Source organism: Scheffersomyces coipomensis (genome assembly GCF_036884675.1).
Source record: "Scheffersomyces coipomensis strain NRRL Y-17651 chromosome Unknown DFJ63scaffold_3, whole genome shotgun sequence".
Classification (NCBI taxonomy): Eukaryota; Fungi; Ascomycota; class Pichiomycetes; order Serinales; family Debaryomycetaceae; genus Scheffersomyces; species Scheffersomyces coipomensis.
In genome coordinates this window covers 608,502-635,687 of record NW_027042894.1, presented here as the reverse complement: position 1 = coordinate 635,687, position 27,186 = coordinate 608,502, and the positions used below count along the sequence as shown (strand labels likewise).

Sequence of the window (27,186 nt, the reverse complement as noted above, 5' to 3'; positions counted from 1 at the left end):
TTTTATTTTATATTTATAAACTATAAACAATTCTTATTATAAACTTTGTTTAGATTGTTTTATTCTTTACCTATCAATCAACTCAAGTAACAATGTCATCATTGGCTTATAACTATTTCTTGAAAAAGGTGTGTATATATGTAAACATTGGAACGAGGCAGTTCATTTCATCCCCAGATTATAGTTCAATAGCATCTTTACTAACCAATTGCTTCATCTAGACTCAATTAGATCATATTGTTCAAACTGGACCAACGGATGATCCTTATTTTGAAACTATTCCTGATAATGAATTACATTTTTATCAAAGACATGGGGCCAAGAGAAGAAGAAAGCTTCCAAGCTTCATTCCTGAAAAGGATCTAAAGATTTTAGAAAGTGTTAAAACTCAAGCTTATAGACTTGATTTACAATTAAGTATTGCTGGGTATAGATTTGGATGGGCTGGTATTATTGGATTATTTCCTTGGATTGGAGATTTATTTGCTTTATTTTTAGCTTTGAATGTGTTAAATACTGCTAGAGAAATTGAAGGTGGATTACCAAAGATTTTAGAAGGTGAAATGATGTTTAATATTGCTTTGGATTTTGGTATTGGATTGATTCCTTTTGTAGGTGATCTTATTAATATAATGTATAAGTGTAATTCGAGGAATTTTGTTTTATTAGAAAAGCATTTGGTTCATAAATATGGTCAAGCTCATACAGTTCCAGTTCTGACAGAGCCTGAGAAATTGGAGAAGATTAGTGAAGTTCCACCAACCCATCCAGCTGCAACTCATCCAGCTACAACCCATCCAGTCCCACCTCCAGTAGAACATGAGAAGAAAGAGACGGTTTAAAAGACATTGGAATATTTGCTACATCATCTGACAATTGACTGACTATGTACAAACCTTTTTATTTATGTTATCCATATGTAATAATATTATAAACTATTTTATTCAACTTAATTGTTGAAAACCTTTCTCTATGACTTCAATTCTATTTTTAAAGTCATTAATAAATATTTGCAATTGATCTAATTTCAAAAACTCCATTTCTAATTGATTACATTGATCTAATAATTGATCAATTTCAGTTAATTCTTGACTTAAATTCAATTGATCTTCAAGATAATTGACTTCAATTAACTTTTGTTTGGTTGTTATTGACTCGTAAGTGGTATCTGCTAGATTTGATATATGATCATTAATCTTATATATCAAATAATCATAACTTAAGGCTAGTTTTCTTATTTCCAATGGATCTGGATCAGCTTCTGAATTAGTTTCTCCAGTGGTATAACCATTGCTATTAGAACCATTCATTCGACTATTATCTGGTTGTGACTCTGACGATAATGATCGACTGACACCACCACTACTCCCAAGTGATTGATTAGATCCCTCTTGACTCATTCAGACATATACCTAGTATGGTTTTGACGATATCGTTGCAGTTGCCATTCTGGTTATGGTGATTCCCCATATTAAAAAATCGCATTACACAAAAAATGAGGGAGGAAACACCCAGCAGTTTGTGAGGACAGTTTTAAAAAAAGGGTTAACGAAATTGATCCCACTTACGACGAGGTCGTTAAAATCATCAGTGATAGATTCAATTGGATATCGTCAACGGTATAGGATAGCGAAGGAAGGAGATTGAAGACAAACAACCAACCTCAATTCATCATGTCATTATCATCATCATCATCCAGTTCATATTCTCTTTCGAATATTAATCCTAAGTTATTAAGAAGAATTTATCGTGCTTGTCGACCAAGTAATAATGAACCAAATTTAGCTTTGAATCTTGAGATTTGTGATTATGTCAATGCTAAACAAGGGTCTACTACTAGAGATGCGGCCATTGCTGTGGTTAAATTGATTAGTCAAAGAGATCCTCAAACTTCAGAATTGGCTATTGCCTTATTAGATAATTTAATTAAAAATTGTGGTTATCCTTTCCATTTACAAATCTCTCGTAAAGAGTTTTTAAATGAATTGGTTAAACGATTCCCTGAAAGACCTCCTATAAGATATACTAGAGTTCAAAGATTGATTTTAGCTCAAATTGAAGAATGGTATCAAACCATTTGTAAAACTTCAAAATATAAGGATGATTTTGGTTATATTAAAGATATGCATCGTTTATTAGGTCATAAAGGTTATGTATTTCCTGAAGTTAAAGTTGAAGATCAAGCTGTTTTAAATCCTTCTGATACTTTGAAATCATTAGAAGAATTACAAAAGGAAGAAGCTATTGTTCATAGTGCTAAATTACAAGAATTAATTAGAAGAGGTAAACCACAAGATTTACAAGAAGCTAATAAATTAATGAAGATTATGGCCGGTTTTAAAGATGATAATGTTCAAGAAAATAAAAAACAAGTTAATGATGATATAGCAAGATTAAAGAGAAAAGTTGAAATTTTAGCTGAAATGTTAAATACTATTCAAAATTCAGGTACTTCAATTGATGATTCAAATGAAGCCATTGTTGATTTATATTCTTCTATTAAAAGTTCTCAACCCATTGTTACTAAAATCATTGGAGAAGAAAATGAAAATGAAGATAGAGTTCAAGAATTATTAGGTTTAAATGATAATATTAATTCAGTAGTTACAAAATTCCAATTATTAAAAGGTGGTAATGTTGATGAAGCTTCAAAGATTTCAGTATCAGGTGGATCAGGTGCTACTGGTAGTAAATCTGGTGGTGAATTGAATTTAATTGACTTTGATGATGACGATGATGCTAATGGTGCTAATCCAGTTGAAGATCAAGGTTATAATGATTTATTAAGTGATTTAGCAAACTTGGCATTTACAACTCCAAATCCAACCACAACTTCAACCAGTAATACTCTTAATGATCTTAATATCTTTGGTTCAGGTGGATCCATTGCATTAGGTAATAGTTTTAATATACCTTCACATAGTGCCAGTACTACTCCATTACAACAACCAAAACCAACCACTCTTGGAAATGATTTTGATTTATTAGGTAGTAGTGGATTAAATTCTCCATCACCTCAATTACAATCAAATACTTCATTAGATCCATTTGGATTAAACTTCCCATCTTCAACACCAAATCAAATTCAAACCAGTGTTAACCAACAACAAACAAAATCAAACATTCTCGTAAATCAATCCCAAAATCTTAAAGTTGAAATCGGAGTATTACCAAATTCATCTAGTCAATTATTCAGAGGTAAAGTGATTTTAAGTAATCCTGGTTCATCTACTTTAAATCAATTAAAGTTCTTAATTGCGGTTCCAAAATCTTGTAAATTAGATTTAAAACCTCAATCTGGGGAAACTTTATATGGATTTGCTAATAATGGAGTTACTCAAGATTTCGTCATTGAAAATTCTCAAAATAAATCATTAAAGATAAAATGGAAAGTTGAATATGTGATTTCTGGTAATAAGATTGAAGAAACTGGTGTTAATGTGTTAAACGAATAGATATTTTAATTCTTGATAATTTCATCGTTATTTTACTTTTACTTTTATGTTAGCTTTCCTGTTTTGTCGTCCTTATGTTTAATTATCACTCCTCGTCGCCTCTCTCTATATCTCTTTATATACTTTTGTCTGTTTTCGATACATTACATTTTTATTTAGTTTTCTAATAAGAAAAATCTTTTTACATTTTAAAATAACATATATTTATGATATAAAAGGGAACAAAAAGAGAAAATGAACGATAAAAACAAACTATAACAATAAATGAAAGACCCAAAACACATTGAACTGAATAAAAAATAATAAATACCTACCATCCCTAAACTTATGGTTTAACTAAAGTTTCATCAATAATAAAGATGAATCCATTATCCACTTGTTTAACCATTTGAACTGGGATCCAACCTGTACTCTTCTTATGTTTCTTTCTAATGACTTGAACTTCAAATTGTTCAGTTTCTTCATGTTGTTTGATTTTTAATAAATCTCCATTCATTAAATTGGTTTCAATCAATTTATCTTCTTTATTTATAATTAAATTTTGTTCAAAATTACTTACAATATGATTTTGTAAGAATGATTCAATGTTTTTATATAAGACTTTTTCAACGGTTTCATCACTCATTTTATCAGTGATAGGGTTTGGGAATTCCCATGGTTTCAATCCACCCAAGTTATTGGAAATAGCATCATTGGTTGGAGCGATAATAACCATGGTTTCATTGGTTAATTCAGTCTTAACTGAGATTTCTTCATTATCTCTAATATATCCTGAAATGATTGAAATTGATTGGATTTGAGGTAAGACAGATTGTAAAATATTCAGGTTTGAATCATCAACATCAATAATAAAAGTGAAAGGATTTTGTTCATCTCTCTTTTCAAAGGAATCAACTTCTTGTTTAACAGCTTCTTGAAATTTAGATAAATCAATAAGATATTTAGCTGCTCTCTTGGAGACTTTACCAGCTTTAACTTCTTCAGAAAGAGCAATCTTGAATGCATTTAAATCAACCACATTCTTAGCATCTCTCTTATTAAGACCTTCTGCTTCGACTTTAACAGCTTGTTTCAAAGCTTCAAGGTCAACCACGAATTTAGCATCTCTTTTTTCATTTTGAATTTCTCGTTGTACAGCAAGTTTAAATTCATCCAAATCAACCACGTTTTTGGCTATGGTCAACCATGCGAAGAATGAGAATGATAATATACTCTTGAAATACATGATCGTCTACTATTGTTTGTATATCAAGTTGAACAGTATCAAAAGATATGATATGGTTTAAGGTTTGGTGGTCTGTTTCCCCTTTATTTTTGTTTCAGCCTCCAAGAAAAGAAGAATAAAAAAAAAAAAAAAGAGTGACATCAACCAGTAATTTAGTTGCCTAAATAGGTAGTATTTTTACATATTAGATTTGGCTAATATCAACTGGCTTAAATTTACATTAAATATTGATGTTATCTAGGTTAGATTATTACAGGATAGTCGTTTGACAATGTTATGGGGTTAGACTTTGATTCAAGTCTAAATGGGAATCATAATATTGGGAAATTAATACATAAGTTGAAAGAAATAAACAATAGGTTCTAATATACAAAACAACAACAACAACAACAGCACCATCAATAACCTAACCTATGGATGGATGTTTTCACACGTCTTATTATACATTATCAGGATGTTTTAAAGGAGTCATGCTTAATCTCGACTTTTTATCTTGTAAGTTTAACCTTGATAAACTATACTTTAATCTTTCCTTTTTATTTCTTAAGAATTTCAATCGATTCAACTTTGATGAATCTATTTTACCAATCTTATTCAAGGATAAGTTTGTACCTGAAGTAGCTGCTGTAGCAGCTGCTGATGATCCACTCAATCGTACTGCTTGTAAATCAAATTTATTCTGTAAATTGATCTTCTTTTTATTTAATTTGATTAATTCTTTATCTATAGTAGTTAATAATTGATTAACTTGAGGTTCAACTTGAACTTTGAAATTGGTCTTTGCACTATTTAAATCTGATTCTGGAATAAGACCAAACACTCTCTTTGTTTGTAATACCTTCTTTATACGAACCACATCTTTCGTACTATCATATAATAATTTATAGGAATCATCCAATAGTTGTACTGATTCACGTAGCGAACTTATACAATTCGACAATGTATTATATTGCAGAGCCATCTCTTAGTAGTGCCAACCAGTCTCTACCTTCACTTCTTCTTCTACCAATTGAATATGAAGTAGTAGTTGTTACTGTTCTTCTTCTTCAATTGCTGTTTGTTTATTTATTTATTTTGTTTATGATTTTTGTTTGTGGTTGATTCTCCTCTTCAAAAGTTTACACGACTCCAAAAAAAAAAAGATGCAGCCAAAAAGAAAGAATCATACAATCAAATCTGACTGTCATAATTAGAAGATCTTGATTCATCAGACGTGTTCAGAGTCATACAGATCGGAGTGTACTATCTACGAAGGGATCATAATCACAGATCAATTGAATTGGCTGAATAAGGTAGGACACCGATTGTTAAATGGAAATCAAATCGTCATTAGCCATATTTTTGTGTGAGGAATATAGTTAAATTAGAAGAAGTCAAAAGAAGGTGGGAAAGTGATCAATTATAGTGTCAACATGACAGATATTCCATTGAATCTAGAAGTGGAACCTTCTGCATTCCAACCTTTCCCATCCACTAACTCAGGGGATGATAATGGTGATGATACTTCATATAGATCAGTTAAAATCAATGATAAGAATGTGATTATAGGGAATAGGAAACGATCCAATTCACAATCACAAGCTAATACTACTCCCACTCCCATATCAGCTACATCCAATACTACTACCAATAACAATAACAATAATAACAATAATGGTAGTAGTAATACCACCAATCAATCTAAATCATCATCAGTAGCAACATCTACTTCTATAGTCAATGGTACATCATCATCCGCCACTTCTATATTATCAACCACAAATCGTCAACATACCTTACAACCAAAACGAAGAACTCAATTACAACACTATGTAACACTTGTCCCATTAAATGATACTTTCATAAAGAAACATTTACCAGTAAGTATATTTCCTGAAACTACTAAATTAGGTAGACCAACAGGTACAAAACATAAACCAGATGTAACGAATGGTTACTTTGAATCAAGAGTATTAAGTAGAAATCATGCACAAATATATATCGATCCAAGCAATGGGAAACTAATGTTACAAGATTTACATTCATCTAATGGTACATATGTTAATGAAATGAAATTAGCTGATGATCCAGTTGAAATTAATATTGGTGATGTGGTTTGTTTAGGATTTAATGTTCAAACTGAATCAACTCATAAACAAATCAGCTTAAGAGTGGATAATATTAATATAATCCCCAATACAAGCTCAAATACTACATCTAAGACTGATTCAACTTTTCAAATTCTTCAAGATGATTCTAGTATAGAATTCAAACATTTAAGTTTTATTGAAGATATATATCGACAAATCAAAGCTAAGGAGGAACAAGAAGAACAACAGCAACAAAAGTATTCCCAAAAAAATATTCAAAAACCAAAAGATCTTGATGATCTTTCATTTGATAGTGCATTATTCGGTGATATAAATCCTGATTTAGAAGATAATTTATTAGGATTATATTCTGGAGCTAATTCTGGTATATTTAATAATTCCCAAATCACCAATTCCAATACATTTGAAGGTATTATCAATCAATTAGTGATTAATCTATCCAAAGTTAAACAACAAAATAATAATTTAGTATCTATAAGTCAATTTTTAACTAATTATCAAGAGAATTTATCCACGATAAATTCAAAATATTTAGATAAACAATTTGAGATTAGAACATCCGATATAACCCAAGAACTAAGTCAACAAAAGTTAAACACGATCAAATTAAATGATCAATTAAAATCAGTCGAGAAAGAATTAAATGTTAATAAAGATATTTATAGTCTGAAATTAAAGACTTCCAAACGAGAATATGAAGATTTGAATAAGAAATATGATAAATTACGAGAAAAATTCGATGATTTACAAACTCAATTAGAGTTAGAAAAGAAGAAGAGTGCTATATTAATGACTCAATCCCCTAGTAAAGATCTGCATGAATATGCTGATGCTTCAAATGAATTATTGATTGATGAATTTGATGATCTTGATGATGATAGTATCATAAGCAATTCATACCATAAGAAGGAGACCAATACTCGTAAGAGACAAAAATCTAATGCTGATAGTGCCAGTCTTAATCATAATCATAACATTACCAATGGAAGTGATAATAAAGAAGTATATATTAATGGCAATGAAACAGTTAGTTCAAGTTCATCAAGTGAAAGTAGAAAGAATGCATTACTATCCCCCAATACTCCAAACAATCATAATAATAATCACAATCATAACAATAACGCCCGTCAAGCCATTGCAAGAAATGATATGGTTGATTTAACTCCTCCAATCTCAGATAATGAAGACAATGATCCTGATATAGAAGAAATACGACAATCAACTTCGAGTGAGAGTGATGATTTAAAAGATGAAGAAATTCAATCATCAATATCAACCTTAAATGGTGTATTCCATGATACATTAGAGCCAATATTGGATGATGAAGATACTTTCAATAATACTGATTCGAAACAACAACAAGGCTTAGATGGTAAGGTTTGGATACCGATGGTGGTTATACTCTTCACCGCTTGTTTGACTGCATTTTACACCCAACAAGAACCCAATGTTGTTAGTAATTATATATATAATTCTTTAAATAGTTAAGTTTTAATAAGGAATAAATGGGACATACACATATACCTTAGTTTTTTACAGCCATAATGTCCCTCCCTCCCCCAGCCGCGTACAGAAAAAGTCTGGCCTCTCTTTTTTTTGGCGATACCGTTTTTAAAATAGACCATTCATCCAGATCAGTAAACATTGTTACAGCTGGTTGAAGTAGGATCATGACGGTTGCAACGTTAGATGAAGTGGTTCGATTAATAGAGAGTTTCTTTGTTCATAACTATCTCCCATATTTAATAATAGAGGAAGAGAATTCTGGAGATGAAGTGGATTCTAAACTTATCAATACCTTGGAATTATACTCCTTTGGTAATTTCAATCATTATTTAGCATATAAAGATCAATTCATTAATATTCTGAAGAGAGGGATATTCAAATTGGTGGTACTAAGCATGATATCATTCGTCAATGATTTTGATGGATATAAATCGAAAATCCCTATTGACAGCATCCTCACTGATGAAAAATATGCCATTGGTAAAGGTTTAGCATTAATTGCATTTGAATTTGATGAATTGATAATTTCGATGATTAATGATAAGTTAATTGATGTTAAGATCGATGATGATGGGTTATTACTTGTTAAATCAATCAAATTAAGAGATTCTTATTCGAAATCATTATATAAATTACGAGTACTTGATGAATTCAATGATATCCCTAATCGATCCTTAAATCATGCTTTGAATAACTTACAAGATTGGTATAATGATAAATTAATCCCTACCAGACAAAGCTTACAACCAAAAGGATTGAAACCGGAAATCATGGTGCAACAAGATTCATTACTGACACCAATCAAAATTGATCTTGATAGTAGAGAGAATAGTCGCAAACGGAAAACTCCTGATCAAGGTGCTTAAAAGAAAGAGGAAAGAGATAGCATCGTTATGTATAATATATGTAAATAATGTTTATTTTTAATGAATATATGGCAAAAATACTAATATATTGAAGCTAGATAATAAATAATGGAGGGTGCGTTAAAAACGTAACTAAATCATATGATTAAAACTGTTATCTGGAGAGTTAGGGGGTGGATTGAACTGTATTGTATGAAATGAATTAAAAAATTAATGGAAAGGAATGTGAAAGGAAGATGCAATGAATGAAGTTAAAGATTATACACTTAGGCAGTATAAATCTTCTTAACTATACCGGAAACACCACCTTCTTCAGAAGTTTCAATTTTATATAAACCATATCCAGCAACACCAGTACCGAAAGTTAACAAGTACATGGCATAGTTATGTAATGAGCCATAAACTCTCTTTGGAATATAATCGATAATACATGATTGGAATCCAGTATAACTATGATATAATACTAAGACAGATAAAGTTGAATCCAACAAGGTAGAAGTACCACCTAATAATGGGGCTAAAGTCAATGGAGCTAAACCAAGAGCAACGAGTCTTTCAGAAGTCCAATGGTATGAACCTTCAAGTTTATGAGCCTTTGGTGGAACATAAGCATCATTGACAGTACCAACAATGTATCCGGGAGGTTGAGGAATGGTTTTAATACCACGGATCAAAAGTGGAATGGATGATCTGATTGGTAAGGAAGTTCTGGCTAATCCAACACGGGAAGTTAAGGATAACATGATGATGATACTAGTTCTATCTATGGATTGAATCAATCGTAATGGTTGATGACAATTTGTACAATTGTTGTTATATCGTTTTTTAGGAAGAGAGAAAAATTAGAGAGAGACCCCCCGGACTTTTCTTACTTTAAAAAACCATTTGATTGGCTGTAATATATGCAGGAAATTTACATATAATAAAAATACTATATACAGAATAAATCTATATGAGGTTAACTATGTACAACTGATGAACATTTATTACATAATTCATCAGGTTTGGGAGCTATAAACTTCCAACATCTTGGACATTTGGAATCTGAAGAGATGCCGATGTCTATGGTGATATCTGTGTTATCATCTAAATGGAATTTAGATTGATGGAGTGATTGTTGTGAGGGTTGATTGGTAGCGTTCAACGATACTTTTGATACTAAGAAATAATCGTCTAAGAATTGGGTATGATTAGTTAAAAGATTAAGAACTTCTGATGACTGATCGATTGAAAGATTGACTTCGAGTTCTAATTTATTTTTATAAGCTCCTGATAATCGAAGTTGTTCCATTTGTTTATAAGTATGATCTCTTAGTTTCCAAATCTGATCATCAAACTCAGATTCAACTGATTCATTCAAAAATTGAGTTGGTAATTGGAAAAACTCATTCCAATCACCCATCTTAAATGGTGATGATTGCTCTATCTTGAATAAAGCTTGATATTCTTGCCACACTTCTTGAGTTAAGATTGGTTGAATAGGAGCTAATAACCCTATATAAGTTTTCAAGATTTGTTGTAACACAGTTTGAATACTTCTTCTTCTGATAGAGTCAATCTTATCAGTATAAAGACAATCTTTCGAAATATCAAAATATAATGAACTCAAGATCGTATTCATATGAAAATTAATTTCATTAACCACTCTGGAGAAATTATATTGTTTATAATTCACCACACAATTAGCTTGTAACTTATACAACTTCGACAATGCATACTTGTCTAATGGATTCAAATCTTTATATTCCACTGGATTTTCAAAATCATTAACATTCCCTAATAAATATTTAAACGTAACTCTTAACTTTTTAACATTTTCAAAGACTCTAGTTAAAATCTCAGGTCCAACATTAACATCAACATTATAATTAGATGATGCAACCCATAATCTTAATCCATCAGTACCTAAACTTGGCAATAATGGTTTACCACCTCCTTCTATAACATGTTGAGGAGATATGACATTCCCTTTTGATTTTGACATTTTTTCATTCTTACTATCAAGAGTGAATCCATGAGTGATAATCTTTTGGAATGGAGCGATTGGTTTGAAATCAGTTCCATTATTAGTACCAGATGCAATAATCTTATTCAATAATGATGATTGAAACCATCCACGATGTTGATCACTACCTTCAAGATAAATATTTGCCAATGGTTTATCTGAAGTGAATGATTTCTCAACATTATCTGGATTAAGAGTGGTCCAAGATGTACCTGAATCAAACCATACATCCATGGTATCTTGACCCTTTTTATATAAATGACTAGTTGACTTCAAGTGAGGAGGTAACCATCTTGAAATATCATCTTCAATCACAAACCATTCATCAGTTCCAAATTCATCAATCTTATTAATAATATATTCCACAGTAGTAATATCATCTAATGGTTGATCGTTCTCTTTATTATATATGATTGGAAGTGGAACACCCCAAGTTCTTTGACGAGAGATACACCATTCATTTCTATTTTTAATGAAGGAAGGTAATCGATTCTTTCCACTTTCAGGATAAAATTCAACTTTATCCAATGCTTCTATCGCAATTGATTTTATTTTTTCAACGTTGACAAACCATTGAGGAGTTGATCTTTGAATCACAGGAGTTTTAGATCTCCAATCGTAAGGATATGAATGAATGAAGTTTTTATCAATGTTATAAATCATATTATGTTGAGTTAAAATCTCAATACATTTAAAGACTGTTGATGATTCAGTTACTTTTTGATTTATTAGCGAATGAAAACCTGTTGGTAAATGATCTTCAATATACTTCCCTTTACTATTCACAGATGAATTTATATTCAAATTGTTTCTCTTACCAATTAAATAATCATCACCACCATGAGCAGGAGCAGTATGAACCAAACCGGTACCAGCAGTAGATATGACATGATCTCCATGTAAGATTGGATGATGGACATTATCGGAAGATGCTGGGTTTGTATATGTATATCCGAGTAACTCGTCTCCTTTGAATGATAAGTTAGAATCTATGAGTTTGTAATCTTCATGGAGTTTTAAAATTTGTTCAACTAATGGTTGAGCTACTATGAGATATTCACTTTCATTTTCAATTAAAGTATAAGTTAAATCCTTGTTTATACATACTGCTTTGTTAGCAGGGATGGTCCATGGTGTTGAAGTCCAAATCAAGAGATTTAAAGGTTTTTCATTCACATTCAATTTTTGTGTTAATTTATGACCGTCATTGTCAACAAGGGGGAATTTCACATATATGGCAGTGGACTTATGATTATTATTATATTCCAATTCTGCTTCTGCCAATGCAGTTTCAGTTTCACATCCCCACCATACTGGTTTCAATTGTCGAGATAATAGACCATTTTCCATTAATTTTTGAAATATTTTTAATTGATTGATTTCATAATGATGATTCATAGTGATATATGGATGATTGAAATCTGTCATAATAGCAAACTGATTGAATTGGACCTTTTGATTCTCAATCATTTCAGTTGCTAGTTTTCGACAAGCATTTCTTATGTCAACAGCCAGTAAAGGTGTCGTTACATGTTCATCTTCAGTTGAACTCTCTATACTCTTCTTGTTTTTCTTTTTATTCTTCTTCGCTAAAGCTTTCTTGATTTCATTTTCGAGATTAGTAGCTTTCATTTCAATTGGCAATCCATGGCAATCCCATCCCGGTTGATATTGAACATTTGAATTATTATAAATCAATTCAAATCTATTAATGATATCCTTAAGGATCTTATTCAACGCATGACCTAAATGCAAATCCCCATTAGCATAAGGAGGACCATCATGGAGGATGAAAGGACTCTTATCCTTATTGACGTCTCTTTGCCATTGGTATAACTCCAGACTAGTCATATTTATAAGTTGATCTCTTTCATGACTCTTGGGGATCTTAGGTCCAAATTTTGTCTTAGGTAAGTGTAAAGTATGGGAATAGTTAGGTATAGATGAAGTTGAAGATAATCTAATGTGACGGCCAGTTATTACCAACCTTCGTCCATGTCGTGATAACATAATGGACTGTGTTGTATTGTCTTGAACTTATGACTGATGAATTCAAATGCTGCCTTTTTGATCAAAATTTATGATTCAATTTTTCACTCACTGGTCCCGCACCGCTAAAGCTGCTAAAAAAGAGATGAAAAAATTTTAAGACTACAACATATTAATACTTTTGAAACAACAGATGGTTCTTTTACATAAAATAAATAAACATAAATAAATACATATATATATATATGACAATAATAGGCAATAAGGGTGGGTGTGATATAAAAAAAAATGTGATTTGGAAAAATTCGTCTGGTCTTTTTTTTATATACTTAAATAGATAGATAAAAATAAAAAGAAAAGATTAAAATCATATCTAATGCTAATCATGATAATAGAAAGTAGGACTTATCTAATTCTTAGCAATACTTTTAACTAATTCAATGTATTTTTCAGTGGAGAAAGATTTTGGTCTTTCAATTGGTAAACCAATAGCTCTGTCAAGAATTAATTGAGGTAAGACACCAAAAGCTCTGGAAACACCGAATAAAACAGTATAGAAGGATTCTTCAGTTAAACCGTAGTATTGTAATAAGACACCAGAGTGAGAATCAACATTTGGCCATGGGTTCTTGGTCTTACCATGTTTGGTTAAGACACCTGGAGCAACTTCATAAATGTTTGAAACTAATTTGAATAATTCATAATCTGGCATATGTTTTAAAGCAAATTCTCTTTGTGCGGTATATCTTGGATCAGTCTTTCTTAAGACAGCATGACCATAACCAGGAACAACTCTACCAGCGTTAAGAGTTTCCCATAAATATTTTTCAATATTTTCTTTAGAGTAATCACCATGTAATTCATCTCTTAATTTAAATAACCATTCTAAAACTTCTTGATTGGCTCTACCATGTAAAGGACCAGCTAAACCGTTTAAACCAGCAGCTAAAGATAAGAATGGGGATGATAAAGCTGAACCAACTAAATGAGTAGTATGGGCAGAAACATTACCACCTTCATGATCGGAATGAATGGTTAAGTATAATCTCATTAATTCAAGAAATTCTGGGTTACCACCGAAACCTAATAAATTAGCTAAATTGGCACCATAATCTAATTTTGGATCAATTTCAGCTGGTAATTTACCATCATGGAAAATATTTCTATAAATTCTAGCAGCAATATTTGGTAATTTAGCTAATAAATCAATAGAATCTTCATAAGTATATTTCCAATATTCAGATTTGTTAACACCACTAGCATAAGCTTTAGCGAATTGAGATTCAGTTTCTAAAGCAGTAACAGCAATAGAGAATTGAGCCATTGGATGTAAATGAGATGGAGATCTGTCAATTAATTCTTCAACATGTTTTGGTAAAGCAGATCTAGCAGCAAATTCTTCAGATAAAGCTCTAGTTTGAGCTTCTGATGGAACTTCACCAGTTAATAATAACCAGAATAAAGCTTCTGGTAATGGTTCTGAACCACCTGGAGCTTTGGTTAATTCCTTTTGGATATCTGGAATGGTTCTACCTCTGAAACGGATCCCTTCAATTGGATCTAAAACAGAACCTTCCCAAACTAAACCTTTGATACCTCTCATACCACCATAGGCTTGTTCTAATAAAACTTCACCAATAACCTAAAATATTAAAGTTAGTATATTGTCATTCCTAATTGAGCACTTCAGAAAGGGTAAATATGGATAATCCAGTGAAAATGGTACAAAATAAGATTTAAATAACCGAAGGATCAATTTTCATCAATTTTGCAATTTTGAATCTCTCACTATTTCTCTGTGGTTCCTTCTTTCCATCCATTTTAAATCAGACAAAAATTTCTAAATTTTTCATCTGAAAAAAAAGGTTACAAGAAAAAAAAAATCAGACATGACAAAAAGTCCGACGAAACATGAAAAAAAGAAATTGCAAGAAGCAAAAAAAAAAAGTTCATCCCTCCACCATCAAAAGAAAAAAACTCAATTCCCTCCACTAAATAAATTGATTTCGGATATTTCAATCCAATCACCACTCATCTCAATGAAATCACCATTGATTATATCAATTGTAATGGTATTACATAGATTGATACCATGTATACTCTCATCTTGATCGGAATTTTCTCTAAAATCATTGAATCGAGTCAATTGGTAAGCTATAAAAAAGTCTCGATTTTTCGAACCCATAATGACGGATAAATCCACTCCCTGTCCTAAAATTTCTCATCTTCATAATTGAAGAAACTCATAATAATAAAAATATACATACAGTTTTACCATATTCTTTTTTTAATTGTTTAACTTCTTCAGCTTTTTGAGGTAAGATTTCTTCTAATCTTGCTTTTAAAGTCTAGAAAATGGGTTAGTATTATTAAACTCATCTCTCTCATACAGTTATGTATGCTTAGTATGTCACATGACAATGTCGAGATATCGACATTGTTGTCAACTACTTATTAAATAAAGTTGATACATACTGGTTCAGCAGTGGCATAAGTTCTTGATTGTAATAAAGTTCTTTTAGCAACGTTGGTAGAACGTTGAATTGATCTTAAGGCAGACATAATGAAAATATATGATTTATTTAATCTATGATTATTTTATATGAATTGGAAACGATTAAATTGATTTACAAAACTGAGTCTATTTCTAGTTCTAGTTTAAGTCTGTCAATTGATAGATATTACCAAATTAAAAAGATAAAAGATGAATAAGATTAAAAAAGTAGTTGTAAAAAGATCAGATTGTAAAAACTAGGAAATTTTTAAAAAATTCTACAAGGGGGATTTATATATTAATTTATACCATCAATTGTATATTGATAGTTATTATTATTACGTTTGTCTGTCTGTCTGGAATCTTTTTTTTTTTTTTCATCATCATTCATCTTGATTTTTGTCTGAATACTGGGAAAATGTCTGAATTGTCGTTTTTTACAGATTATAATTAACCTGTAAATCAATCATTTAATTTATCCAATCAAATAACTGTAAATGCGACTCATGCCAACTAAACAAACGAACAATTCGGAGCCAAACGGACAAAATCTATGTAAATTGTCGTGTGCAGACACAATTCTTACATATATTTTATCCTCGGACCTTAATATCCATAATAGATTATCCTCCAATTAAAAATTATACTTTCCCCAGATTTCGGAGTGGGAACAAAAAAAGATAAAATATGGAATAAGTATTTCAATTTTTTGTCTGAATAAAACAGACAAAAAACATTTTCTAATACTGTGAAATCATCTCCATCAAACTAATTGGCTACAATCTAAAATTATACTTACTTTAGACATTCTAAGAATCAACTTCGATGTTAATCATTGATTAGAACATTTAATTGGATTGAGATAATAGATAACACCCCATATAGAAGTTATACGATCAAATAGTTCATACCATCACTTGACATCAATTAATTAATATTATTATTAAGAGGATGAATGGTAGTAGATTGTTATTTATTATTAATGGATGGATAGTGTAAAAACCTGTAAATTACCTCATTCATTTTTATTTTTTAGGATTATTTTTCAATGGACAATTTTTTTTTTTTATTTTTGTCTTATTTTTCTGATTTTACAGGTTGCTTACTCCGGATTTTGACTTTTTACATTTTAAAAAAATTCGATTCACAAAATTGAAACGACCAACCGACCATCCACAAGTATCCCTTTGTTTTTGTTACAGTACAACGGTTACTATAACGATGATGATTCCTGTTACATATAAATCTTGTGGAACCTTCATCTTAACCAATGCTTGATCCTACCTATTTAATCCTGGACTTCAATTTCCATTTTAAACAACCTTTGAAATCATTGATAGTCATAAATTAAACTATTGAAAGTTTAATTATTAAACGTAGTGGGGCTCTTTGTTTGTTTGCGCTTACCTTTCAAATTATTTCGGATCAGACATCCTTTAACTTTTTTTTTTCTTTTTCTTTTTTTTTTTTTTTCGTTTCTGGTTGAATTTTTAAACCCAACCGATACACGTATGTACATACGTATTTTTACATTTTTACATTAATAATTATATAATTCACTCACCGACCCATAAGTAAGCTCCGAGACCAATCTAGATATCAACAATAGTTTACTTACCCGTAATATTTATTTTTAATCGTATCATATATTATATTACACTTTCATTCCTAACTGCTAAATCTTATCCCCTTAAAAATTTCTTATAAAACTGCATGGTGCGGGGGTGGGGCACGTCAATTTCTTCACCCACAATTCGATTCTAAACTGATATAACCACTTTTTCTTTCCATTTTAAACTATATGTGGTGATCATATTGATGGTGGTGGTTTTTGTTGTGGTTGTTTAGGTTTAAATTACCCCAGAAAATTATTTCAATTTAAAGTTTTAAAATGCGGTGAATGAGTTTATATTGGTGGGGGTTTATTTACTTTTTGGAATATACCCGTAATTTCTTAGTTATACATATCATTATTATTTATTATTAATCATTCGAAAACTTCGGAGTGATTCCCAAAGTTTAATAGCTTTATTTTTGTCTGTCTGTCTGAATTCTATCCGGACTTGGTTCAATCTAATGTAGTTCGATCGTTTAGAATGAGTTAACTTTTAACGAGTCTAATTATAACAGTTTTTGTATTTTTCTCGGACTTTTATCCAAGAACTAATTCAATTCTCTATATCGTTTCTTTGTTATTTCTTTTCTTGGAAAATGTCATATTTTTAAAAAAAAAAATTCAACAATTTTAGGAAGTTCTAGTGGGGCAATTGATATTTTGTCATTGAATCATTGCCCCTAATCATTGTCCGAGCTTTGAATCGTTCTAATTGGTCTTATTCGGAATTCCTAGAAAGGCTAACCGGTATTATTATCAGAATAATTTTATTTTATGAATTAATGTAATTTTATGTAAATGGTTTCAAAATATATTTGGTAATCATCTTACTTGGTTGTACTTTCTTACAAATCATGCTAAAATACTAGTAAAAGTCATTGAAATCACTTATTGTAATCACTCTTCAAGCTAAACGTTACCCTAAAGTAGTTTTTAATAACATGCCTATCTACTCAAATCAATCATAACAACAATTACGAACTCCAGTAGTATCTCTCCATACTAATATCAAATCTAACTGCATTTGTTGATAATTTTGCGCAGCCAAAATGGAACCTACACCAAAAAAAAAATAGCTGAAAAGATGCCCTAAAAAAAATTTAATAGATGGATCCAACCCCAAAATCACATCAATCAAACTTATAACCACGACCATCACTATGATAGCAAGAATACTAGGTGGTATATACTTATCCTCCATAGAGCCCATCAACAACAACATAGATTTAAAATCAGAATATAACATCACCCATATATTATCAGTCTTACCTGGTCCTATACCGAATACTTATAAATCACCAAATTATCATCATAAACAGATTGAAATCACTGATGAAGAAACAAGTAACATCTTACAGTATTTCGATGATGCATTAAGTTTTATAAGTGATGCGATAAAAGAGAAGGGGAATGTATTGGTTCATTGTGCTCAAGGTTCTTCCCGATCAGTCATTATTGTGATGGCATACCTTATGAAGTATTATAAATTGAAATTAGATCAATCGTTATATGCTATACGAAGAAAATTTACTGATGGTGAAAGTTTGATTAATCCAAATCTGGAATTCATCAGACAATTGGAATTATACGCTGAGATGGGATTTAAATTAGATTTTAACAATGTGAATTATAAACAATATGTGATAGATTTGAATTTAAAATTAGATCCATCAGGTCACTCCCTTCAACAATTAAACCTCTTCCCCACCACATCCACCACCACAGAAGATGACAATACCACCACGACCCCACCATCAGATTTAAGATGTAAGAGATGTCGACAAATCCTTTCCAAATCAAATCAAATTGAATATCACGACGCTCCCGATTCAGATTCTCGTCAATCACAATTCATCAAAACTGCTCCAAATTCAAGAAGAATCATTAAAGTTCAAGAAGCAAGTCTAAACTGTAGTCATTTCTTCTTAATAGAGCCTTTAAATTGGATGAAACCAGAATTAGAACGTGGAGATATAGAAGGGAAATTCCAATGTCCAAAATGTTCAGCAAAAGTGGGTGGATATAGTTGGAAAGGCTCAAGATGTTCTTGTGGTAAATGGATGGTTCCTGCTATTCATTTACAGACCGCTAAAGTCGATGACATTAAAAACATGCAATTGAACCAATCTATATAGTTATATATATATGTACATATACAGTAATTTAATTAATTACCTTCAACTATCATATCTAGATTAGATGCATCTTCATCATCTTCATTTTCATTTTCATTTTGATTCTCATTTTCATTTTGATTTTCATTATCTTCATCAAACTCTCTTAATCTACTTATAGAATGTACTGGACCTGCTGTACTTGGCAAAGTAGTGGAGTTTGTAATTAAACTTCTACCTGAATTATTCATGGATGAAAATGCAGTAGATACTGAATTAGTCACATATTCAGCATTTAAACTATGATCATCTTGATATTCAACTTCATCAGCCATAAATCCTTCATCTTCTTGAAGATGTATAGTTCGGAAAGTTGCATTAGCATTTATACTATTATGATTACCAGTACTATGACCAATACTACTTGAACTTGAATCTTGTGATCTATCATGTCTACGTTGTGGTTGAGCTTGACCTAAATTCAATGGGTCATAATATTCTTCTTCACTCTCATCAAATCCTTCCATTCCATCCTCATTGTCAGCATCTATTAAATTAGCATCCAAATCATCTTGAGATTGATCTAATAATTGTCGACCAATATTATTAAGTGATACACCTGACATAGAATCATAACCTGAACTCATATGAGCAGTACTAACATGACTACTTCGATTAACATTGCTATTACTATTATTATCAAAACGGACACGAGAATTACGATTATCATGGGAATTTTCAGCAGCATTAAGATAGGATTGATCATCAATTTGATCATCACTTTGATTACTATATTGATTAGCATTGAAATCAATGTCTGCTAAAGTTGTATAAATCCCAATAGGTCGTATAGTATTATAACCTGTTGCTCTAATTCTTTCCAATTGATCGATTCTCAGTTGTATTAATGGAGTAGTAGTTAAGAATTTCTTGGTATGACGATAACTTGAATTAGTTGATTGAATAGTATATTCTAATTCTAATGAATTAGCACCAGGATATTCAGCTGAATAAGCTTGTAAAGGAGGTGCGAATAATAATCGAGATTGTTTCCTCTCTTCCATCATTATCTGCTCTGCTGATAGTTGTCTATTGCTGGAATTGATATGATTTAGATGATTTTGATGATTGCTATTGTTGATGCTGCCATTCTGGGTATTACTATGTCTATCAGCACTTTGAACTGATTTAATGGCAGTTTCTTTGATTCCATAATGTATATAAGTTATTGGAGAACAACGATGGAGAATACATAGTGTTGTTGTATATGATTCTATCCCCCGCTTAGACTTATGAAGTGATAAGGGTGTGATTGGTATCTATCACCAACGGTCAGATCAGAAGTCAGAAATGAGCGCCTAAATTTTCAGGCTACACGGTTCGCAAAAAAAAAAGGAAAGGTTCAATTTCAAAATTCAATAGACTGCAAATTCATACTATGAATAATTATTGTCATATATTATATATACAAAATTCTATATTTATCCTATTCATTATCATCATCTTCATCCTCATCATTAGTTAAGATGAACTCATCAAGAATCTTTTGCTTTTCAACTTCACTATCAACTAGGTATGGTTGACTTTCAAAATGATCGGTATTTTTATCCTTCAAGGGCCATACGAAACCAGAGACCAGGTTAACTCCTCCTAATGTCACTATACAACCATAACAGATATGTACAGACTTATATCTATCATCAATAATTTCTGGCTCTCCAATAGAAGCTTTATACGATTCAAGATACTCTTTTTCTTCTTCAGTCTCTATAGGAGCAGCTTTATTAACAGTAATATTTCTTAACCAATTACCTGGATCTTGATAGATTTCAACCCCACATACTTGACAATGAGTAACTAATGAAGTTGAGTCTGATTTTGGAGCACCCAATTTCTCCCCTGTTTTAACTACGGTTGATGCGGTGGAGGCATATCCTGTAGCATCTAATTGACTGAAATATCTGGTAGTCAAATCTCTGATGGTTAAATTTTTATTGATCTTCGATTTTGGAATAGTGGATTGTAAAATAAATTCATCCATGTTGGTTAATTTACAATAAGATATGATTTCAGCGTATAATACATCACGTAATGGGAATAAAATTTGAAATTGTTGATCTTTGTAAGTTTTCGAATGATCAGAAATAGCTTCATAAATGATCGATCCTCTTCCTTTGACAGTTAATGCAATGATCTCATTAGCAATTCTAGTCATACTATGACCATATATTATAGTTTGACATTTTTCAAGGTATGCAGTTCGAAGAATTAATTCATTATAAATTATAGTTAATAAATCTTCAACTGATGATTTATTAGGACATAATTCTAATATATCAAATAATGTATATGATTTATCACTCCCTATTATAGTTGATGAAAGACCAGTGAAATCATCATTCAAAACGATTTTGTCTAGTATTGAATCATCTAAGATATATGAATTTAATGCTAATACTTTATATTGGATATTAGCTGGCGAATATCTTTTAATTAATAAGGGTAGTATTTCTCCAACCTTCTTATTTAAATGATTTAAATCAAATTCATCCAAATTCAAGATAATCAATTCAAATCCTTGTTTTCCATTATGAGCTTCGAATTGTTCTTGCAATAACGATGCCATAACATCTAAAAGCACTACACTTGATTCTCCACCCGATAAGGCTAATAAAACCTTTTGTTGACCATGTCTCTCAATAAAAGGACCATATTTGACTTTATATTTATCATCTTGCATTTGCTTTCTTTGTTTACCTCTGATGAATCTTATAAAACAATTCTGGCAAAATTTCTCCTTTCTAGTAATTAAAATGGCATTTTCGACTTTACATCTTTGGCAAGGTGATGAACTGGATTCTTCTTCATCCAAGTACTTGACAGGCTGATTGTCAGACATCTTACTTATGTTGCAGTAGTATCTTGGCTATGAAGTTGTTTGTTAGTAATTACTAAATCATCTCTGGTACAAAAAATTTCTGCAGCTTAATTTTTTAAGCTGTAAAATGAATGATTTTTACAGGTTTAGACTTTTTTACAGGTTTTGATGTTTTTACAGTTTATTTTTGGTCTGAAAAAGCTGAACCAGACTTTATTCACTTACACCAAGTCTTCATCCTAACCAATTCAATCGATAATATGTCAGAAGAGAAGATAACGCCATCATCAACTCCTGATGTTGAAGTAGTGGAACCAAAAATATCTAAGAAAAGAGAAGCTAAGTTGAAAGTGCTTGCTAAAGATGAATCAGATACAGTTGAAACCAGTGTCGATAAAGTTGATTTCACCAAAGGTGGAGTAGAGAATTTTAAATTCTATCCAGATAATCCAGAAAACCATCGACACAAGTATAGATGGACCATGAAAGAACCATCAAAGTTTTATGATCCATGTGAAGAAAGTAGACAAGCTTCAATGAATTGTCTTTTAAGAAATCAAACTGATAGGTTAGCGTGTCAAGACTTCTTTGATGCTTATAAAGAATGTAGAAAGGATTTCTTTAATAAGAAGAGGCAAGATAAAATAGACGGTAAGGGCGGTTGGGGATTTTGGTAATGACAGCTATAATTTAGGAAAGCATACATTACAGATGTATATCATGTAAATACGAATTAAAATTAATATATACCCATTTTTATTATTTTTTATGTATATGTAACAACCCTATATAATGTACCTATTAAACCATTTGAAATGAAGAATGTCCACTACCAACTTCATGAGAAGAATAATCTCGTTTTAATGTCCCTGTTAATTTACTTGACTTAGCAGGAAGATGATGATTAAGATCTTTTGGAAGATCACCAAAACTTCGAGGTAAACCTTCACGATCTGCAAGAGAGAACATTTCAAAATCCGATTGAACTCTTCCTGATGATCCTATTCCCATCACTCTTGATAATACTTGTGATGAATGTTTAGGATTGATATCCTTATAATGTAAGTACGGTAAAGTATTGTGAATCTCTAATAACCCTGATTTACGATTAATTGAACATAATAAAGTTGCGAATTTATTATCATCAACCACTTTTTCTTTCAGTTCATCCTTTAAAATCTTATCATGAACCATTTTATATTTTGAAATGTATGATTTTTTATCATCATGACAATTTTCCAAGAAGAAATTAATACAAATATCCAAATACTTTGAAACATCAACTTTCAAAGTGAATAAAACATAATTCAATTGAACATTTAATAAACTTATGGAATCATCGTCTGTTATCAGTTCACATAACTTACGAGCCAACGTCTTTTCCCAATCATCAGAATTTTTCAATTTTGAAGGTGGTGGAGGAGGTAATGCCGCTCTGGCACGAGACATTTGACCAGAAACTGCGATGGGTGGAGTTGGTGGAGCTGATGATGAAGTACTTGTCTTTCCTGGTAACAATCCTTTTGAATTTGATAGTTGATGTTTAATGTAAGCGAAATCTTCTTTAATTTCATTCATATTATTTTCAAATGAATCAAGTAAATATCTTGCATCACCTTGGTCAACTACGGGAATATTTAAATTTGAAAAATGAATTAAATTCCTTCTCACAAGTTGTAAATAACTTAAGAGACAACTTTGCTTGAATTGTTGAAATGGTTCCAATTTCATCCATTCCAAAACTTGGACTCTAGCCCTACTTGATTTTAACTTGTTTGCTGGTGATTGTGATGATTGTCGACTATGTCTATTGGCATATGATTTATTATCAGGTAACTTTAAACTTGGAAGGAATCTTAAGTCATGAGTTTTAAAATCGATAATTTCACCTTCAACCGGTATAGAAATTAATTTCTGTACTTGACAATTGTTAGCTATACTTTGATGAACATTTTTATCCTTAAGTAGTTTATCCAAGATATTCAATTTTCTTCTAATATTATCACTCTTTATGAAATTATTCCAATAAAAATCCTTTTCAATTCCACAAAAATATTTAGCAAACATTTCCAATTGTTTTCTTAATGATGAATATGGATCATTTGACATAGGATTAAAATCTTGAAATTGAAAACAACCTTGAATAGAGTTTTGTTCATAATCGATATTTGAGAAAACCAAATCACATTCTGTAATTGATGGTTTATAATGATCCAATAAAATACGATATCTTACCCCTGACTGGAAATACGAACTAAATTGAACATTCATGATTTTTTCTTTATCTTCTCTTGATAATAATAAATGTGTCTTCTTATGACCTTTCTTTGATTTCATGGATGGATTGTAAATTTTTGATTTGACTTTCTTTGGTAAGTCATCATTTAAAAACTCAACTTCTTCTCCATCACTACCATTATGATCAATCTTTTGCCTTTTTAATACACCACCTTCATTTGGTATCAAAGGTTTTGGAAATTTCCGTTTGCCATAACTGACACATGCATTAAATCTTGGCTCTGGTTTACAATCTTCAGCAAGTTTCAACCACAATAAATCCAATCTTCTTCTCTTTAAATAAACATCCATATCCAATTCTAGATTATATGTTGCACCTTCATTTCTTAAGGAATGACTCGAAGGTAAGAAGAAATAAGCATAATTTGGTTCGAATTCACTAAGAGGGAATAATAATGATTTACCACCTCTATTTCGGAATGATTTTAAATTCTTACTTCTAATTAAATAATCTGTCATATCCCGATGTAATTTTCGAGCTTCAAGATTAATCTCTGATTTCCAACTACAATCAGTTTTTTCATCATCCTCTTCAATATTATCCTTAGAATCATTATTATCATTATCTTTATTATTATTATCATTATCATTATTGGTGATACTTTTATTATCTGACTTATCTTTCTTATCAAATACTCTAGAATCGTTAATGACAACAGATTTAGAAAGCTCATCAAAATATGGATTAGCACTTCTTAATCGTATAGCATTTTGACGACGTAAGGGTATAGGACGAATTTCATCTCGAGATCTTGCAGACTCACCACTTCCAGAAGCAGCGGCAGATGAAGAAGACGAGGCAGATGCACGATATGATACATCATTAATAGAATATCGAGGATTTGGATTTGGATTAAGATAACTTTGTCTAGCCGATGATAATAAAAGTCGATTAAATTGAGCATCGGATGATCGAGTAATACCAGGAGCAAGGAATGGTCGAGTTTGATTCCGTCGAATAGTAGGACGACGTGGGATTGAATTATTGGTTTCGGGATTATTATTGACGTCCAGTCGAATTTGGGTTTGTCGTTGGAATCGATCAACCAAATCACCACTTTGTCTTAATCTTTGTCGTCTCTGTAATTCACGTTCGACTTCATTGAATTCTTCATCACTTAACCCCTCCAATGCATCTTGGAAATCTTGAAGTGGTGGTGGAGCAGGATGAAGTGTTGGCAAGAGTAATGATCTTGGACCATAATAATTATCATTTCCGTTAAGAAGCATACGTTCAATGTCAATACCATAAGGATCGGGACCATCAGATTCAGCCAAATAACTATCAGTCATTACAGCGTCCACCATATTATCAAATTCTTCACCTCCAAATTCACGAAACTCATCTTCATCATCTTCATCTTCATCAACATCGTCTTCGTCATCTTCGTCATCATCATCAACATCATCATCGTCGTCGTCGTCATCATCTTCATCTTCATCATCCATATCAGAATCAGCCGCATCTAACCACGCTTCATCAGAGGAATATGCCACTTCAGTTTCATGATCTAATAATCCATTCCGTATATCACGATCAGTTTGCTCCAACTGAATTAATTGTCGTTGATGAAGTTCTTGTTGTCGTTGTTGTAATTCTCGTATACCAAGACCTCTAATAGAAGAATGTAATCGAGAAAGTTCATTAGCTGATGATGAGGGAACATTCATAAGAGATTGTTGATCAAATTCCATACCAATGGCATCACTTGGCTCTGCAACTCTAGTATAATAAGGGTGCGAATTATGGAAATAAGGATAAGAATTATGGAAATCAATAAGATCAGGATTATTATTGGTATTACGGGTGGTAGTAGGATTAATGTCATCATTATCGATATCAGTAGTAGAACGTCCACCGTATCGGACATCATCACTACGATTTAGATTATATCTATTACTAGGATTTGTATTTGAATTACTCAGGGTAGCATTTACGGAACTTGTGGATTCATTAATATTAGTAGGTTGATTTAAATAAAATGGAACAACAGGGTAACCGGCAGAACTTCTTAGAGACCATCGAGGGTCAGATCTTCTTCTTAATCTATGACGTTCATAAGCTACTGCGTATTGAGTTGTTAAATCAGCTGGATCAACTGGAGCATGAGGTATTGATTGAGATTGAGATTGATTTGATGATTGGGGTATATTTGATTCATTCAAATTTGAATTGTTATCAGATTGATTTTCATGATTATTATTATTTTGATTATTGGTTGTAGGAGTTGAAGGAGGTGGCATAATCGAAAGACCAACCACAAATGATTCTTTTGCAAAACTTTAGATACGAGAACCTATAGGCAAATACAAATACAAATTTAAGGATAAGCTATGATACCCAGGACAGATTTAAGGGTAGTTAAAAATGGAAGTTTAGATCTAATTAGAAAATAGCCTAATATATTTATAGATAAGTATTTTGATGATATAAAATAGCAGTTGATTGTTTAAAATTTAAAGATATGTGATTTTAAAATTTAACATTTAAAGAACTTAATTTAGAAAAGAGTGGAGGGGAGAATTACACAAAAGATGGAACTCTCATTATAAAAGAAAAACGATAATAACATCCACACATCCAGTCAGGTGATTAAAATCACACGACAAAATTTGAACACATCCATACCGCCAGTCCACTTAGTTTTCAA

General features: G+C 31.2%; 15 protein-coding genes across 15 annotated transcripts; 6 read left to right on the top strand and 9 right to left on the bottom strand. All coding sequences in view use genetic code 12, as the record gives it.

Moving 5' to 3' along the window:
• Window positions 1-92: 92 nt before the first annotated feature.
• DFJ63DRAFT_312480 (uncharacterized protein) lies at window positions 93-842 on the top strand (the record flags this gene model as incomplete). Its single annotated transcript, XM_064905974.1, has 2 exons — window positions 93-128; window positions 222-842. 2 exons carry the CDS (start codon window positions 93-95, stop codon window positions 840-842), a joined length of 657 nt encoding a protein of 218 aa, XP_064762483.1.
• A 102-nt stretch (window positions 843-944) lies between these two features.
• On the bottom strand, window positions 945-1,400 carry DFJ63DRAFT_334713 (uncharacterized protein; the record flags this gene model as incomplete). The annotated part of the gene is made up of 1 exon (XM_064908082.1): window positions 945-1,400. One exon carries the CDS (start codon window positions 1,398-1,400, stop codon window positions 945-947), a length of 456 nt encoding a protein of 151 aa, XP_064762482.1.
• Window positions 1,401-1,536: 136 nt separating this feature from the next.
• Window positions 1,537-3,617, top strand: GGA2 (phosphatidylinositol 4-phosphate-binding protein). The gene has a single exon (XM_064903184.1). The coding sequence runs from the start codon at window positions 1,674-1,676 to the stop codon at window positions 3,453-3,455; it is 1,782 nt and encodes a 593-aa protein (XP_064762481.1). The 5' UTR covers window positions 1,537-1,673; the 3' UTR covers window positions 3,456-3,617.
• On the bottom strand, window positions 3,385-4,900 carry DFJ63DRAFT_108604 (uncharacterized protein). The gene has a single exon (XM_064903201.1). It carries the CDS (start codon window positions 4,678-4,680, stop codon window positions 3,781-3,783), a length of 900 nt encoding a protein of 299 aa, XP_064762480.1. The 5' UTR covers window positions 4,681-4,900; the 3' UTR covers window positions 3,385-3,780.
• SPC19 (Spc19p) lies at window positions 4,901-5,867 on the bottom strand. Its single transcript, XM_064903191.1, has one exon. It carries the CDS (start codon window positions 5,639-5,641, stop codon window positions 5,120-5,122), a length of 522 nt encoding a protein of 173 aa, XP_064762479.1. The 5' UTR covers window positions 5,642-5,867; the 3' UTR covers window positions 4,901-5,119.
• A 225-nt stretch (window positions 5,868-6,092) lies between these two features.
• On the top strand, window positions 6,093-8,258 carry DFJ63DRAFT_334709 (uncharacterized protein; the record flags this gene model as incomplete). Its single annotated transcript, XM_064908081.1, has 1 exon — window positions 6,093-8,258. The coding sequence occupies one exon, from the start codon at window positions 6,093-6,095 to the stop codon at window positions 8,256-8,258; it is 2,166 nt and encodes a 721-aa protein (XP_064762478.1).
• Window positions 8,259-8,440: 182 nt separating this feature from the next.
• DFJ63DRAFT_334708 (uncharacterized protein) lies at window positions 8,441-9,142 on the top strand (the record flags this gene model as incomplete). Its single annotated transcript, XM_064908080.1, has 1 exon — window positions 8,441-9,142. One exon carries the CDS (start codon window positions 8,441-8,443, stop codon window positions 9,140-9,142), a length of 702 nt encoding a protein of 233 aa, XP_064762477.1.
• Window positions 9,143-9,275: 133 nt separating this feature from the next.
• Window positions 9,276-9,993, bottom strand: DFJ63DRAFT_104739 (succinate dehydrogenase membrane anchor subunit). Its single transcript, XM_064903192.1, has one exon. It carries the CDS (start codon window positions 9,883-9,885, stop codon window positions 9,409-9,411), a length of 477 nt encoding a protein of 158 aa, XP_064762476.1. The 5' UTR covers window positions 9,886-9,993; the 3' UTR covers window positions 9,276-9,408.
• On the bottom strand, window positions 9,721-13,351 carry DFJ63DRAFT_105037 (isoleucine--tRNA ligase). Its single transcript, XM_064903194.1, has one exon. The coding sequence runs from the start codon at window positions 13,155-13,157 to the stop codon at window positions 10,101-10,103; it is 3,057 nt and encodes a 1,018-aa protein (XP_064762475.1). The 5' UTR covers window positions 13,158-13,351; the 3' UTR covers window positions 9,721-10,100.
• Window positions 13,331-15,914, bottom strand: CIT1 (citrate (Si)-synthase). The gene is made up of 3 exons (XM_064906928.1): window positions 15,612-15,914; window positions 15,404-15,484; window positions 13,331-14,778 (listed from the first exon to the last, which is right to left on the bottom strand). Exons 1-3 carry the CDS (start codon window positions 15,696-15,698, stop codon window positions 13,546-13,548), a joined length of 1,401 nt encoding a protein of 466 aa, XP_064762474.1. The 5' UTR covers window positions 15,699-15,914; the 3' UTR covers window positions 13,331-13,545.
• A 2,491-nt stretch (window positions 15,915-18,405) lies between these two features.
• On the top strand, window positions 18,406-19,380 carry YVH1 (tyrosine protein phosphatase; the record flags this gene model as incomplete). The annotated part of the gene is made up of 1 exon (XM_064908079.1): window positions 18,406-19,380. One exon carries the CDS (start codon window positions 18,406-18,408, stop codon window positions 19,378-19,380), a length of 975 nt encoding a protein of 324 aa, XP_064762473.1.
• A 32-nt stretch (window positions 19,381-19,412) lies between these two features.
• Window positions 19,413-20,423, bottom strand: DFJ63DRAFT_312470 (uncharacterized protein; the record flags this gene model as incomplete). The annotated part of the gene is made up of 1 exon (XM_064905973.1): window positions 19,413-20,423. One exon carries the CDS (start codon window positions 20,421-20,423, stop codon window positions 19,413-19,415), a length of 1,011 nt encoding a protein of 336 aa, XP_064762472.1.
• Window positions 20,424-20,845: 422 nt separating this feature from the next.
• NCS2 (Ncs2p) lies at window positions 20,846-22,258 on the bottom strand (the record flags this gene model as incomplete). Its single annotated transcript, XM_064908078.1, has 1 exon — window positions 20,846-22,258. One exon carries the CDS (start codon window positions 22,256-22,258, stop codon window positions 20,846-20,848), a length of 1,413 nt encoding a protein of 470 aa, XP_064762471.1.
• A 239-nt stretch (window positions 22,259-22,497) lies between these two features.
• Window positions 22,498-22,914, top strand: DFJ63DRAFT_334701 (uncharacterized protein; the record flags this gene model as incomplete). Its single annotated transcript, XM_064908077.1, has 1 exon — window positions 22,498-22,914. The coding sequence occupies one exon, from the start codon at window positions 22,498-22,500 to the stop codon at window positions 22,912-22,914; it is 417 nt and encodes a 138-aa protein (XP_064762470.1).
• Window positions 22,607-26,101, bottom strand: DFJ63DRAFT_104558 (uncharacterized protein). The gene is made up of 3 exons (XM_064903188.1): window positions 25,977-26,101; window positions 22,844-25,860; window positions 22,607-22,759 (listed from the first exon to the last, which is right to left on the bottom strand). The coding sequence occupies exons 1-2, from the start codon at window positions 25,999-26,001 to the stop codon at window positions 23,039-23,041; spliced, it is 2,847 nt and encodes a 948-aa protein (XP_064762469.1). The 5' UTR covers window positions 26,002-26,101; the 3' UTR covers window positions 22,607-22,759; window positions 22,844-23,038.
• Window positions 26,102-27,186: the final 1,085 nt, after the last annotated feature.